At 39.3% G+C, this 16,544-nt stretch overlaps 1 protein-coding gene across 1 annotated transcript; it reads right to left on the minus strand.

Moving 5' to 3' along the window:
* Positions 1–10,507: 10,507 nt before the first annotated feature.
* On the minus strand, positions 10,508–14,983 carry LOC130463546 (uncharacterized). The gene is made up of 4 exons (XM_056832706.1): positions 14,922–14,983; positions 14,483–14,820; positions 11,122–13,499; positions 10,508–10,918 (listed from the first exon to the last, which is right to left on the minus strand). Exons 1-4 carry the CDS (start codon positions 14,981–14,983, stop codon positions 10,508–10,510), a joined length of 3,189 nt encoding a protein of 1,062 aa, XP_056688684.1.
* Positions 14,984–16,544: the final 1,561 nt, after the last annotated feature.

The raw sequence follows: 16,544 nt of genomic DNA on the forward strand, positions 1-16,544 counted from the left end.
CATAGATCTCGTAAGGTCCCTCCCAAGTGGGCGTCAGCTTACCCTGTTCATTTGCTCGTCCTGTGGACTCCATTTTCCTGAGGACAAAATCTCCCACTTTGAGCACTCTATTAGAGACTCTCTTGTTGTATTCTCTTGCCATCCTTATCTTGTACAGCTGTTGTCTGAGCGCTGCATTTCCTCTAACCTCGGGCAGAAAGTCCAAGGCTGCTTTCATTGTCTCCCAGTTAGCGTTTTCGTCGTACAGCATGACTCTCAACGTCGGTTCACACATTTCTATGGGCAGGACATCCTCGGCGCCATAGGCTAGCAAGAAGGGTGTTTCACCTGTTGAATTCTTAGCCGTAGTGCGGATGGACCATAAGACATTTGGCAGCTCATCCGCCCACAGACCTTTGGCTTCGTCGAGCTTCTTTTTCATTCCTTCGGAGATAATTTTGTTGAACGCCTCAACCTGACCATTGGCTTGGGGTCGTCCGACTGATGCAAAACAAGTGTGTATACCGTGTATGCCAGCCACTTTCTCAGCTTAGGCGTCTCAAACTGGGGCCCATTATCAAAGACGATAGCCTGTGGAATCCCAAAGCGAGTCATGATGTTCTTCCAAATGAATGCTCTCACATCAGTAGTTTTTATGTTTTTGAGCGCTTCTGCCTCCACCCATTTGGTGAAGTAATCAACAGCAACGATGACATAACGCCTTCCTCCTGGTGCGGTCGTAAATGGGCCTAGAAGATCCATCCCCCATTTAGCGAATGGAATTGGGCTTGTAATGGGCGTCAGAACTCGTGCTGGTTGGTGTATTAGGTGAGAAAAGCGCTGGCATTTGTCACACCTCTTGACCAGTGAGATTGCGTCCTCCTTAAGAGTCGGCCAGTAATAGCCGGTTCGAAGTGCCTTTTCAGCCAAAGCCCTTCCACCAATATGCGAGCTGCACAACCCCTGATGAAGGTCTTCTAGAATTTCCTGCCCCTTCTCAGGTGTTACACATCTTAACAAAGGATGGGAGTAGGCCTTTTTATAGAGGGTGTCGTTCCACATTTCAAACCAAGAACATTTCTTTTGAAGTTTTGCCGCTTCCCTTGAGTCTTCGGGCAAGACTCCATTCATTTTGAAGTTCACTATGTCATCCATCCATGTGGACGTTCTGTCAAGAGTTTCCACCTCCATTTGCTCAACACTTTTGTGCTCTTTTACCTCCCAAAACACGTGCCGAGGGGTATCACAAGACGCGGAACTTGCCAACTTTGACAGGGCATCAGCTTGGTTATTTTCCGAGCGAGGGACTTGCCTTACTTCAAAACTTTTCAGTGACTCTACTTCCTGATGGACGGCCTGCATGTATTTGACCATAGTCGGATCCCTAGCTTCGTAGGTCCCATTAACTTGGCTCACAATCAGTTGGGAGTCAGATAGTGCTACAATATCCTCGGCGCCTGCCGCCTTACACATTTTAATGCCACAAAGCAGAGCTTCATATTCGGCTTCATTATTCGACGCCTGGAAGTTAAATCGCATAGCATACTCAAAAGTATCTCCTTCTGGGGAGTGACAGATTATCCCTGCTCCACATCCATTCTGTGTGGATGAGCCGTCTACATACACTGTCCACACCGTGTTTGTATTCTTGGCAAAGTCTGGCCTCGTCATTTCAACAATAAAGTCGGCACATGCCTGCCCCTTGACAGCTTTCCTTGGCTCATAGGTGATATCAAAGGCGTTCAGCTCTATTGCCCAATTTAGCATTCGTCCTGACGCCTCCAGCTTTGTGAAAGGCAATTTGAGCGGTTGATCTGTGTAGACCACTATTTTGTGAGCTAAGAAATAAGGACGGAGCTTTTTGCTGGCCATGAATAGAGCTAAGCCAAACTTTTCCACTGTAGGGTATCTAACTTCAGCATTTTGAAGAACATGACTGACAAAGTATACCGACATCTGTATTCCCTCCCTTTCTATCAGTAGAACGGCACTCAACGAGTGCTCGGACACAGCGAGATATATGTACAAAGTCTCTCCTAGCAAGGGGCTAACAAGACGAGGCAAGGTATGTAAGTGCTCCTTTAATCTGACCAATGCCGCCTCGGCCTCGTCCGACCATTCAAACTTGGCCTTCTTTCTGACAGACCTGAAAAAGTAGTGGCACTTGTCTCCAGCCCTGGAAAGGAATCTGCCCAGGGCGGCCAAGCAACCTGTGAGCCGCTGGACCTCCTTCACTGTCTTTGGTGAGCTCATATCAATTACTGCCTGGATTTTGTCTGGGTTGGCTTCAATTCCTCTTTCATCAATCAAGAAACCTAAGAATTTGCCTGCCGTCACCCCGAACACACACTTCTTAGGATTCAACCTCATGTTGTAAGCTCGAATAGTCTCAAATGTCTCCCTGAGATCAGTTATGTGCGCCGCCCTCAGCTTACTTTTTACGATCATATCATCAATGTAAGCTTCAATATTTCTGCCGAGCTGCTTAATGAACACAGTGTTAATAAGACGCTGAAAGGTGGCCGGTGCATTCTTTAACCCAAACGGCATCACCTTGTAGCAGTAAAGGCCTTGTTCAGTAACAAATGACGTTTTTTCCTGGTCGTCAGGCCACAACGGAATCTGATGAAACCCTGAGTAGGCATCCATAAAGCTCATCATAGCATGCCCTGCTGTAGAGTCGACGAGCCGGTTAATCTTGGGCAATGGGAAACTGTCCTTTGGACATGCCTTATTGAGGTTGGTGTAATCAACACACATTCTCCAGGTACCATTAGATTTTTTGACGAGGACCACGTTAGCAACCCAGTCGGGGTACTTACTAGGCCTGACGAACCCAGCCTCCATCAGCTTTTGTATTTCCGCGGCTGCCGCTTGATTTCTATCTTCCCCATGGTTCCTTTTCTTCTGACGAACCGGTTTAAAGTTTGGGTCCACATTCAGCTTATGGACGGCCAAAGCAGGGTCAATACCCGGCATTTCGTCCACCGTGAAAGCAAAGATATCTTCAAATTCTCTCAAAAGGTGGACCAACTCTGCCGCCAGCGGGTCGTCAGGAGAAATCCCGATGGGCACTACTCTGTCAGGTTTATCTGTGTTTAAAACCACATTGAAATGGGCCCCAACAGGCTCTGGGCGTCTCTCTTCCATGTGCCCTGCTGAGATAGTTAATGTTTCTTTGACGACCTTGGGTTGCGTGTCGCCACATTTTCGTTTGATGCTCGATGTCCCTTTCTCTTCACCAGTCCCCCATGCTTCTGGACTTAAGGTGGTTAGGTAGCAATCTCTAGCTTGTTGCTGGTCACCATGTATAGTGCTGACACTCCCATCGTCACAAATGAACTTAAGAAGCATCAGATGAGTCACAATGACAGCCTTTGCCCTATTCAACGTAGGACGCCCCAAGATGATGTTATATGCCGTCAGATCTTTCACTATGAGAAAACGGACATCCATTTGCCGAGATTCCTTTTTATTTCCCATCCTCAGAGGAAGGGTAATTATGCCGACTGGGTGGATGACACTACCTCCGAAGCCTATAATGTGATAGTGGATTTTCTCAATCTTTGAGGAATCATGTTGCAGCCGATTCAAGCACTCTAGACTAACTATGTCCGACGAACTTCCTGTATCAACCAAAATACGCCTAACCCTCAGGTTAGCAACTTTTAACTCAATTACCAAAGGATCGTCATGCGGGGTGGAGATTTTCCCACGGTCGGCCTCGCCGATTTCAACTTTTGGAAACGGGTCAACTGTGGCCTTGCCGGACAGCATCACTTGCCCCAATCGCTTGGCATAATCCTTCTGGCCCCTCATGGTCGGCCCGCCGGCGGCCAATCCTCCGGAGATGACTGCTACGCACTCTGGGTCGGTACGATTCCCATCTTCCTCCGAGGGAGGGGATTTGTTTTTCTTGTAGAAGGGTTTGCCATAACCTCCCGTGTTCCTGCTGATATAACTCTTTAAGAATCCCTTGGTGGCTAGGCCGTCCAATGCCCTTTTCAAGCTCTTACATTCATTGGTGTCATGCCCAATGTCACTGTGAAAGTGACAGTACAGTTTGGGGTCCCTACTTTCTGGTGGCGACTTCATGGGAAATGGACGATCAATGTCATATTTGGACCCGACGTCCATCAGAATTGTGTACATGTCTGTGTTATACTCAAATCGCTCCCGATCATAAGTTCTGGGCCGTTTCTGACCTACCGCTCCGGGGGCCCTGTCTGACTCTTTTGCAATAGCCCACGTCCCGTTAGGCCGGTTCTTCTTTTCGAATTTCTCCTTTTTTGCCGCTAGCTCGGCGGTATCACTTCCTCTGGGATCTTTCGGGACGCTGCAAATCTTTGTTGCATGAATGAAGGCCTCGGCCTCATCCAGCACTTCTGCCATTGTTCGGACGCTTTTCTTTACCAGATCAAACTTGAAAGAGCCCTTTTTAAGCCCTCGAATGAAGTTATCGAATGCAACACCATCTGGCAAATCCGGAATTTGCCCTGCCTCTAGATTGAATCTTTTCACATAACTCCTTAGGGACTCGTCCTTCCCTTGCTGAATCCTACTCAGATGCATGCTCGTCTTCTTCTCTTCCTTGTGAGCCATGAACCGAGTAGAGAACAATAGCTCGAGCTCCGAAAAAGAGCGAATAGTTCCGGCTGGAAGTCTCTCGAACCACTTAGAGGCTACTCCTTTGAGTGTGCCCGGAAAATACTTACACCAGGTTGAGTCAGTTGTTCCTTGGACATACATGTGATGCCGGTAAACCAAGAGGTGCATGTCCGGATCTGTGGTACCATCGTAAGCATCAATGTTGGGCGGCTTGACTTTGGGTTCCCTCGGGGCTCTCATGATGGAGTCTGCAAAAGGGGTGGTGTGCCCTAGGGCCATGTTGGACACCCCCTCCTGAATGTGATACACAGGATCTTGACGCCTTGAGTAGGGTAGCCGTTGGGAAGACTCGCGTCCGCGAGTTTGACGGGTTGGACGGGTGACCCATGGACGCGCCTGGCTCAGATGCGTATAAGTTGGATGAGTGAGAGGTCTATCCGGCATGACGGGGGTTGACCCCGTGTCAGAAAGTTCAGACTCAGAGTCAGGTAGTTGCTCTGCGCGTGGCTGCTCACGTCCTCGGGACGTTTCTCCGATCAACCGCCGTGGCACTCGGCGTGGTAGGTAAGACATTGCCTGATTGGGCTGACTTGCTGGCGGCTGTCTCCTCAGGTCCTCGCCTGTCAGCCTAGTCCAGACATTTGGGGGGCCCAAAGAAAGTGTTGGCCTATTGCTTGCCGGCCTCTCATGATTTGCAGCCACAGCAGTGGTGTAGATCAGCATACTCTTCTGTACCTCAGCATTAACTGTCTTTCCCACATCAGCTTGGAACTCGGCCAAAATAGCCCGAAGAGCACCCACAGAGACAGGCATATCAGGGTTCTCTTCTATTATCGTATCCACCCGAGGGTCCAGGTGTCCTCCAGGAGGGGTGCGATTGGCCTGGTCGTCCTCCTCGCTGATCACCTCTACCTCGGCAGTGTGACGAGGGGTGTGCCCGGCCGCAAATATACGCGCGGCATCTTCGGTGATTCTTGTGGCCGGCGTATGATGCTCAGTCGGCATTTCTCTTTCGAGGGGTGGCCGCTCTACTCGCGTAGGCCGCCCAGTATCGTTGTCCTGTCGTTGATCTTCCATGTTACCGTACCTCCCCACAGACGGCGCCAAATGTTGTGGGGTTTTTCCGGTGAGATACCTTGGAGGTTTCTTGGTAACTTTTAAAGATTAAACAAGATTGTATTTTTATAGAGAGAGAAAGTAGAGAGAAGGCAGAGCATCAATTGCTCTAGAATGTATTGATTGTGACCCCTTTTTCTAGGGAAGTGGGAATATTTATAGTACTAGGTTTTTGGGGGAATGACCTAATATTCCCCTTACATGATTGGCTGGGGAATGGGAGGAGGACACGTGTCCTTTCTCCTTACAATTCTCTGGTCCCTTTTGGCAATAGTGGGCTGTTTGGGCCTATTGTGCTTAGTCATTCACTTGGGATACATACTAATTAAGCCCCTTTCCAGGTATAGGTTTTATACATACATTTATACACACTTAAATACATACATTGTAGATACCTAGATTAATACTCATGCCTCGGAGTAGACTTCGTATGATTTCTGCTTAGGGGGCGCAATACGTGCCATGTGTCACGTCCTCATTGGTACACGAAGGCGCGGTAATTTTGCCCACAACACATGATACAATATTTAAGGAATTGATGATGGAAACACTTAACCTGATTCATGATCAACACTTGACAATCATGCAAATAAAAATAAAAATAAATCGAATTAGCTAAAAGAGTTTGTAATAAACAAAGGGATGGGGGGAAAAATTGGAACAAAAATTACACCAAAAATGTGCTATCATTCGGCTTTTTAATATAGAATAGACATATCTTCTTATTCCGGTTAATGTAAAAATAATGTTATTATTTTGAAAAATATTTTTTAATTGCGAAATTTAAGCAAATTCCGTAACCCTTACTTTTTCACAAAATATTCAGAAAATAAAATAAAATAAAATAAAATAAAATAACAAATATTGATGGTTTTTAAATTGAGTCCTTAAAACAATATCAACGGAAGAGTTGAGACCTTCAAATAATATCAATGGAGGAGTTAAAGGCTTAAAACAACTTCAATGTAAAAGTGGAGAATTCAACATCTGACGAATATTTATGAATGGATTTTTTGGATAAAACCACCTTTTAAAGTTCAACTTTTTGAAATAACAACCTTATATGTTTTTTTTTTTAAAAAAACCACCTTAAACTTCCAAAGTTTAAGAAATCACCACCTTCTGTTAACTTCCGTCAAATATTCTGTCAAATGTTCCGTTAACTTCCGAATGTTTGGCCGTTGGATGTGGGCCCACTGACGGAACATTTGACAGAAGTTAACAGAAGGTGGTGATTTCTTAAACTTTGGAAGTTTAAGGTGGTTTTTTAAAAAAAGAAACATATAAGGTGGTTATTTCAAAAAGTTGAACTTTAAAAGGTGGTTTTATCCAAAAAATCCTTTATGAATACATAGAAATCAATTTTTGAAGTTAGGTGTAAATCGGAATATTACCAGATAAATTAATGGAGTTTTATGTTATAAACTGATGAAATATTAAGGTTTGTGTCCATTTGGGTTTGAACATTGTACACGTTTCTTAAGTTATAATAACAAAATAACAATGGTTTGATAAAAAAAAATGTTTAGTAATGACAATTGACAATATTGCCATAAAAGCTTCTTTGAAGGTTCTTCAAAATAATCTTCAGTGATCGTTTAACTTTGGTACTGTTTTATTTTAGTTACATTATTTACAGAGAAGAGGTTTTATATGCAATTTATAAGAATAACAGGTAACAAAGAAAACAAATTAATTTTACCCACCAATTATAAACAAACAAGCCTTAACTCACAATAATAGAATGAATGGTCAAGATTTAATTTACATCATCTAACGCTCCATATTTAAGCTAAGGTTTTTAGTAATCGTTGGTCGACGACCTTCGTAGAATTTGTGGGTTTGAGAACATCCCCGTACGTTAATATCAGACAATTCGCCCCAAATTTCTTCAAGATAGTCTCGGAACAAAATTGTTCTTTATCCAACAAACCTAAAGGCAAAACTCGTATAGAAACCGAGGCCGATTCTACTAGGTTACGAATTTGTACAGGTTTTTCAACTTGAGCCATAGAAAAACGAGAGAAAGAAATTGGGAATGAAGGATTAAAGAGAGCAACTAGTTAGAATATTGAAGAAAATGAGGCATTACCGTTAAGATCACATTTCATAAAATCGTTTGTGAGAAAAGAAATATGCAAACAATCATTAAATTTTTTAGGCTTTCAGTAATGAAAACATTAAAATGGTGTACCATTATCATCATAGCTTTGGAAATGTTGCATTCATCAGGTTCACATTTGTGTTTTTGATTGTGGAGGGCTGTATCTAGAGCTTCTACATATGAAAAATCAATTCAAGCTATTCTACACATTGCTCCAGAGCTCCAGAGAATAAGCAGACTTTTCTGTTTAGTCCCACTGGCTCTCATTAAAGTTTTAAAAAATTGTAGCTCATATGTTTCTTAAGCATAATTTTCCTTCAATTTTTCCCCGAAAAAGTAAAAATAACGTCTTATGTTTTACACAAATTTAAAATTTTAATATATCGTTATTTTTAATTTGTATCTCATATTTAGATAACCACACATAACAACTACAAATAAATTTTATTTCAATAAAAGTATTTCTCAATTATAAATTATTGTTTACGAGTAATTCAAAATATTCCGTAAACAATTTTAGTAACATGCATATGTCATAAATCAAGCGAATTAATCTAACCTGTTTGAAGACGTTGTCACTTAAAAATATTACAAAGAAACATACTCCTTCCGTCCCATATTTATAGTCTCGTTTGACCCAAAATACGAGTTTTAAGAAAAATGTAATATAATACATGTAAAATTGGAATGATGATTGAGTTGCATGGAAGAGTGGAATAAAGTACATGGGAAAGAGAATATAATACATAGGAAAATGAATACAATACATGGATGAGAGAAAACTATTGTGACCCAGTGGTTTGTTTACCCACCTGATATGTGGCAGGAGGTCTGTCTAATCTTTGTACCCAGTTATTTCCAAGACAAATACCCGTGCGATGCAAAGATTATTTTTTCTTTCGTGTTCTATTTGGCATTATTATATATTTTTTGTCTAATTTTTTTTTAATCCATCTTAAATATATGTAAGACGGGTGGTTCAGAATTTAGATGATTGTCAACATCAATTCTATCATTATTATTAATTATGTGGACTATATATACACTATATTTAAATTGTCTATTTTGGAATATACAGAATCCACACACCATGTAAAATTCTTCAATGAGGACGATGTCAAACAATTCTTTAAATCTAAAGTTTTACGGAATGAAACCTTGATTATATGGAGAGTATATTAGGGTTGTTTTTTCTAATAGTTGTTTAAAAAAAATCATGAAACCATACCTCGATCATTCTTAAAATATATTTTGTATACGTTAATACCCTACACGATACACGAAAATATTAATACAATTTATTAATTAGTGCTATAGCAAAACCAAACAACAAAGAACAAATAAACCAAAAAAAAAAAAGTAAACATAGTTACTTAGGGGCGGGGGAGGCCGGGAGGGGGAGGGGATGTGAGGTTTATAAATACACTTATATATACAACTCTTACCAACTTCGATGCAAGTCTAATATCTTAGGAATCATAATTATTTTAAACCGAAAATTATCTTTTCAAGATATTTTCAATTTTATCTTATATTTTTCCAGATTTTTTTTAACGAAAAATTTCAAGACTTATCTTAAAATTTTGTGTTTTTATCTTATTATTTAAGAATGGAATTACCATTTAATTTTGTGACATGAAAATCATATGTGGACGCTCCCATTACTTTTGTAGGTGAACACTTCATCAGATTTTTAACCCATAATTTATTGAAAAACTTGATGAAAATAATTGTTATAAACTTTATAATAAGAGCAAAAAAATATTATTGGTCATGACTTAGGTAGGTAAAAATTGTCTATTTCGGAAAATACAGATTCTACAATGAGGACAATGACAAACAATTCTTTAAATCTAAAGTTTTACGGAATGAAACCTTGATTATAGGGAGAGTATACCACACCTGGATCATTCTTAAAATATATTTTGTATGCGTTAATACCCTATGCGATACACGAAAATACTAAAACAATTTATTACTCAATGTTATGCATTAACGTACCAAGCAAAACCAAACAACAAAACATACCTCAAGAACAAATTGATAGAGTATAAAACTAATCTTGGGGCTTCAACCATCATCTTAAGCTTTTGGTTGAGTTGGTCCTTTGACATGGTATCAGAGCCAACGTGACGCAAAGGTCACGGGTTCAAATCTCATCCACCCCTCCTTTCAAAGTGGAATATTTCGCGCTAGGTATGAAGAGGCCTATGCTGCATCCACACTTTGGGTTTTCATGTGAGGGGGCGTGATAGAGTATAAAACTAAAGGGAAATTTCTTAGACATCAAAGTTCTGAAATCGTGCAAGTTTTATAGAAAAACACCATATACCTAACAAAATTGTGTGGGCGACGACGACTATATTAGCCTCAACATTTCTCCCGTTAAAGATCTAACTCGACATGGTGCACATAAGTCTATTTGAATTATATCCATGATGACAGCGGTTGCATGGAAAAGTATAGTATATGATTAAGTTTAGGTGTATTTGGTGAAATAACTGCAATATTTATGGTGATGATCCCTGCCAAAACAAAAGCAGAGAAGAACAAAGAATAAGCAACATATTTCACACAAATAGCTTTATGAACCTAGATTTTCACCCTTCATTAATCGATTGCAGTGAATTTTAAGCAATAGTCGTAGGTGCTAGCTATTAGATACTTTTTTTTTTTTTTTTGACACTGGCAAAACACTAGCTATAATCTATTACGAAAACTCAACCCTTCCTTCCTGCACCTGTTAGCAATATTATGAGCACTTTTCACTCTGTCCCTGTCTGCCTTTAGAATTATGCATGTGTTGAACGTTGCTGCTAGTCTCTTGATTTCGTTGATATCCCAGATAGCCTGGACGACTATACCATCCTTGTTCAGCTTCAAGTTCATCACCAAGTTGTTGGAATCTGTGAGTAGCATAACCTCATTAATGTTCTGCTCTTTTACCCATTGCATAGCGTGTAGGCAAGCCTTGACCTCTGCTTGGAAAGCTGTAGAAGTACGCCCGTAGCTCCCTCCTCCATCCCTATAGCAATTATTGTCTTCCGCACCATCTTTGTACGCCCATCCCCAGCCAGCCTTCTTTGTTTTCTTTGCCCACGAGCCATCAACCTGCAAAACAAAGTTAGGAAAAAATTCCTTGTTCCTTCCCAAACTGACCAAGTGAAAGCCTGGGGGATGAAAAGGGTCCTTATCCTTTGACTGATTGCCCATGCCCTCCCATCTATATCCTTGTTGGAATGATCGCAAGAGTTTTATTTCCTCTTCAGTTTGAACTAAACAGACCTTGCATGACCCCCCATGTTTCGAAAAACCCTTCCATTCCTAGTGACCCACAAGCTCCGAAGCATGGCAACAAAGGCTTCGAGCTTGGTGTTCTCTGCTGAATCCTTGCTATAATAGAGCAGGATATGTCTCTGAATCCACGTAGTAAAGCTTATGGATTCATTATCATTTGAGTGGACTTGTATTCGGTAAACTGACCATACCAATCTAGCCACACTACAAGTCTGGAAAACATGATGCAAGGACTCGTCCTCACACCCACAATAGCCACAATGATTGCTAACATCAAAGCCTCTCCTTTCCAGGTTATGATTAACAGCTAAGCCTCCGTACATAAGTTTCCACATGAAAACCTTCCATTTTGGCAGAATATTAATTTTCCAAATTATACGTAGAGCCTTCAAAACATCTTCAGAAATTCTATCTTCCTCCATGATCCTCTTCTCAACTAACATAGCGTAACCTGACCTAACCGTGAAATTTCCTGAAGGATATCCTTTCCAGAAGATAAAATCTGTAGCAGGTGTATGAGGTAAGTCCATCGCCAAGATATCCTTGGCGTCCTTCCATTCAAAACATTGCCTGATTAAAGACACATTCCATGTGTTGCTATGTTGGTGAATGAAGTCCTCCACCTTCCATCTTCTAGAGCGTGCCAAAAGTTGATTCGAACGAACCATTGGGATTCTTCCCTCCACCCATGCCATACTAGCTGCTAGCACGTCTTTTCCATTTCCAATCTTCCATGCTAGACCTTTCTCGAAGATTGAGGAGGCATTATAAAGGCCTCTCCTGCCCAGTGAGCACCTAATCTTTGTACGTCTTTGGAGACCCTTCTTGCAAACACAACACCCGCTAGTCGAGAAAATTACCTTAGAAACCAAAAGGTTGTGATCTTTATGGAGCCTCATAGCTTGTTTAAATAACAAGCTATCGTTCAGAAGCTCAGACGATCGAATACCTACTCCTCCCATAGCCTTTGGCTTATTAACCAAGCTCCTTTTCACCCAATGCACACCCCTATCCTTAGCACCCGCCCACCAAAACCTACCAATGAGAGAATCAATTTTATTCGTAATTGAGGGCGGAACTTTTAGGCATTTCATAACGTGGGAAGAAATAGAAAGAAGAATGGTCTGGATTAGAATTAACTTGGTTGATTGGGAGAGGTATAGTGTAGACCAACTTAAAATCTTCCCCGCAATTTTATCCACAACAAATTGGAAATGTGATGATTTTTTCCCCTGAATGTCAATAGGGACTCCTAAATGGTTCCCTAACTGGGAAACTTGCGGCATTTTGAGTATTGCCCGAAGACTCGTTTTCTTTTCAGTGCTTGTAGATGGTGAAAATTTAACAAAGGACTTATTTAAGTTTAGTTGCTGACCTGAGATTTTACCAAACCTAACCAGATTCTTCATTACTGCACTACATGCCCTTTCATCCGCTTTGAAAAATAACATGACATCATCCGCGAAGAATAAATGTGAAATCGACGGTGATCGTCTTGAGATTTGAAGCCCTTTGAATAACTTTATATCCTCTGCTAATGATAGCATTCTAGATAAAATATCCATGCAAAATAGGAACAGGTACGGAGAGATAGGATCACCTTGTCGAAGGCCACATCTGGGCTTGAAAGGAGATGAAGCCTTTCGATTAATCAGAGTTCTAAACGACACCGTACTAACACATTGCGAAATAAGTTGTATCCATTTTGCTGAAAAACCATATGCATGAAGAACCTTGAGAAGGAAGGTCCAATCCACCCTATCATAGGCTTTGGACATATCTACCTTTATAACTGCCATATCCGCCTTTCTTGAATTAACCATGTGAAGAAGTTCGTGACTCAGAAGGACATTGTCCTCCATATAGCGACCCGGAATAAAGGTGTGTTGGTAATTGGAAATCAAACTTGGCAACACCTTTTTTAATCTGTTCACCATACATTTTGAAATGCATTTGTATATTGTGTTACATAAACCGATAGGCCGAAAATGACTAGCCAATTCCGGATTCGAATTCTTTGGGATCATAACTAAGAGAGATTGATTCCATTCCTTGAGCAGGTAGCCCGTGTGAAAAAATCTTAGAACGCTCTTAGTTACTAAATCACCAACCGTCTCCCAGTATAAAGAGAAGAATTCCGCCGTTACTCCGTCTGGTCCTGGTGATTTCGAACTATGTATACTCAGCATGGCTTCCTTGATTTCAGATTCTGAAAATTCTTTATCCAGTGCGTCCTTGTCTCCACTACTTAGACACGGAAGCGCTAACTGACGTAGCGTGAGATCAATTTCCTCATTGAGATTGTTATCTACAATTGGATTAAAAACATCCAAAAGAGATTCCATGATCACCTTTGCCACTTGGTCTTGGCCTTCCACCCACACATCCTCTTTATCTTTAATCGATGTGAATAAAAGTAATGAAATTCAAAGTAATGACCGAAGAAGAGAATAAAAGTAATGAAATTCAAAGTCTAATATCTTAGGAATCATAATTATTTTAAACCAAAATTTATCTTTACAAAATTTATCTTTTCAAGAATTTTCAATTTTATCTTATATTTTTCCAGGTTTTTTTTATAAATTTCATTACTTATCTTAAAATTTTGTATTTTATTTTATTATTTAGAAATGGCATTATAATTTATTTTGTGTTATGGAAATCCTACATGGACGCTCCCATTGCTCTCCAAAAAACTCCCATTAATTTTCCTTGCAATTAATCTAATATATATATATATATATATATATATATATATATATATATATATATATATATATATATATATATATATATATATATATATATACAGATTAATTGCAAGGAAAATTAATTGTAAGCAATTCGTTATGTTTTCATGGTTGATCATCCTGAAAATTTATCTTGTGAAATCGAAACCGAACAAGTTTAGCGGAAACGAGAACTATAACAATGTCTTTGAATATGTTTTTTGAAGTAAATGAGCATTGTGAAAGGGATCATGTCAAGTGGACCGGACTATTTAACAGTACGTTGTGAAACCGAACATGTTAGGTGGAAGTGAGATCTTTAACATTGTTCTTTAATTGGAAATGAAAAATCAATAAAACCATATACAAATTATGAAGAAACCATTGTGATAAACTTTCCATTCATTTGAAACCATAATGGTTTGATTACAAACAAGCCATCACACCGAAAGGCAATACAACGGATAATTACTAAAACCTAGCTTCGTACTTTACTAAAACACCAACACCCTATCATCCTATTATCTACCCAAATAGCTTCGTGAGGGTGAAGTTCACTACAACAGACACAATTGCACATACACCGATCACCCCTACTAGATTATTTTGAACCAAATCAGATTTCATCAACCCCCATTCATTCTTGTACCATGAACCTTCATCATGCCCTTGTTCTTCTTCAACCTTTCGACCTCTTCAGCAAGCCTAGCCTTCTCTTGCTCAATACATGCCATTCTGTTCCTCATAATGGCAAGATCAGTTGAAACCCTATGCTTTTTTACTACTAGCACATTAGTAACATCCCTCTTCCAGTCAAGTATACCTTCATCAACCCAATCAAATTTATCGCAACCCCTTTGTCCAGTTTCGGGATTGTAGAATTTGCAAGCCACGAACTTCCTTCTCGAGGTTTCATGAGTCCACGCGGTCCTCTTTGCTACAGGAAAACCACAACTACATCTAACTTGCTTCAAAGGTGTCATGGTCCTGCAATTCCATCAACAAAACCGAATCAATTCACAAAATTGTGGTTAAAAACCCTAAGTTTCCTACATTAAAATTAGGCAAAATTAGTGAACAAAACTTACCAAAAATTAGTGGCAGAGTGTCGAAAATCACTTAGTATATAGCAGCAATCTACCAATTTCATGCAAATGATAAAGCAAGAAGAGAGGAAAAAAAAAATTGGTGGATGATGAAGAACGAGGATGAAGAACAGAGAGAATGTTGTAATTTTTGGGTTTTATTTTGGATCCAAATGGGTTTAAGTGAGGAAAATGGAGGGAAAGTGGGTGCAATAAGTAAAACCGGCCAAGTCAAACCGGAAAAATGAAGGTCAACACCTGAAAATGCAAAAAGGTTGCCTTTTGCAAATTATTTTTACTTTTAGGTCTGTTTTTGCAAAAAAATTTATAAAATTTTGTTTTTTGCAAAAAAAATGGTTATAAAAGGTTGTTTTTGGCAAATTTGCCTATTTTATTTAAGAACTTATGGAAACTTATAAGACCTTATTGGAACTTATATGACCTTATTGGAACTTATAGGATTTTATTGAAACTTATCTGAACTTATCTGAACTTATAGGACCTGAAAATAAGGTCCTATAAAACAAGGCCGTAGAGTTACGTTGTGCAAGTGTCGGCAATGTAGGCCACATACCAAGCCTGAATGATCTTACAAGAACTTATGAAACTAAAAAAGTTATAGAGATGTCAAAAATATGTAAATAAAGATGTTTTTGAGTTTTATTGCCTTACTCCGTATTATAGTATAACTCATACTAAGGCTCTGTTCTCTTCATCTTATTTTCACTTATTTCAGGTCTGATAAGATAAAATAAGATAAAATAAGATAAGATAAGTTCAGGGTCAATAAGATAAGATAAGATAAGATAAGATAAGATAAGATAAGTTCAGGGCCAATAAGATAAGATAATATAAGATAAGATAAGATAAATATCACATAAGGTTACACTATAAGTTTCAATAAGATAAGGGTCAATAAGATAAAATAAGGGTCAATAAGATAAGATAAGATAAGGGTCAATAAGTTCAGATAAGATAAGATAAGATAAGATAAGGGTCAATAAGATAAGATAAGATAAGATAAGATAAGATAAGTTCAGGGCCAATAAGATAAGATAAGATAAGTCAAATTCAGGTGAAGAGAACACTACCGTAGTATGATTATATGAATAACATATAGTACGTATATACTATATTAAAAGGCGTTTCTAAAGAAATTTATGTGACACGTGACACTCTGTTTATAAGTCATTCACTTTATGCGATATTTACATACATGGAAAAAATGGGAAATACTTCCTCCGTTCTTATTTAAATGACACAATTGTACTTTTGGCACTATTCATATAATATACTTTGACCATCAATTGTGATTTATACTTAACAAAAAACATATTCATGTGGGGTCTTGTTATAATCGTCTCATCCTATAGTTTTATAATATCAAATTTTTATAATTTTTAACCATTGATAATAAAAGGTATTAATGGTTGAAATATTGCATTGGCAAACGTGACAAAAAAAATGTGTCATTTAATAAAGAATGGAGGAAGTATGATTTGCATAAGATTTGAACTCCAAACCTCGTGTTTAAACAATAACGTCTTTATCACTATAAGACATGACATGTTTCATGTTATCATTACGAAAATAAAAATAAATAAATGCAAATGTTATTAACGTAAT

The sequence above is a fragment of the Spinacia oleracea genome, chromosome 6, assembly GCF_020520425.1.
Source record: "Spinacia oleracea cultivar Varoflay chromosome 6, BTI_SOV_V1, whole genome shotgun sequence".
Taxonomy (NCBI): domain Eukaryota; kingdom Viridiplantae; phylum Streptophyta; class Magnoliopsida; order Caryophyllales; family Amaranthaceae; genus Spinacia; species Spinacia oleracea.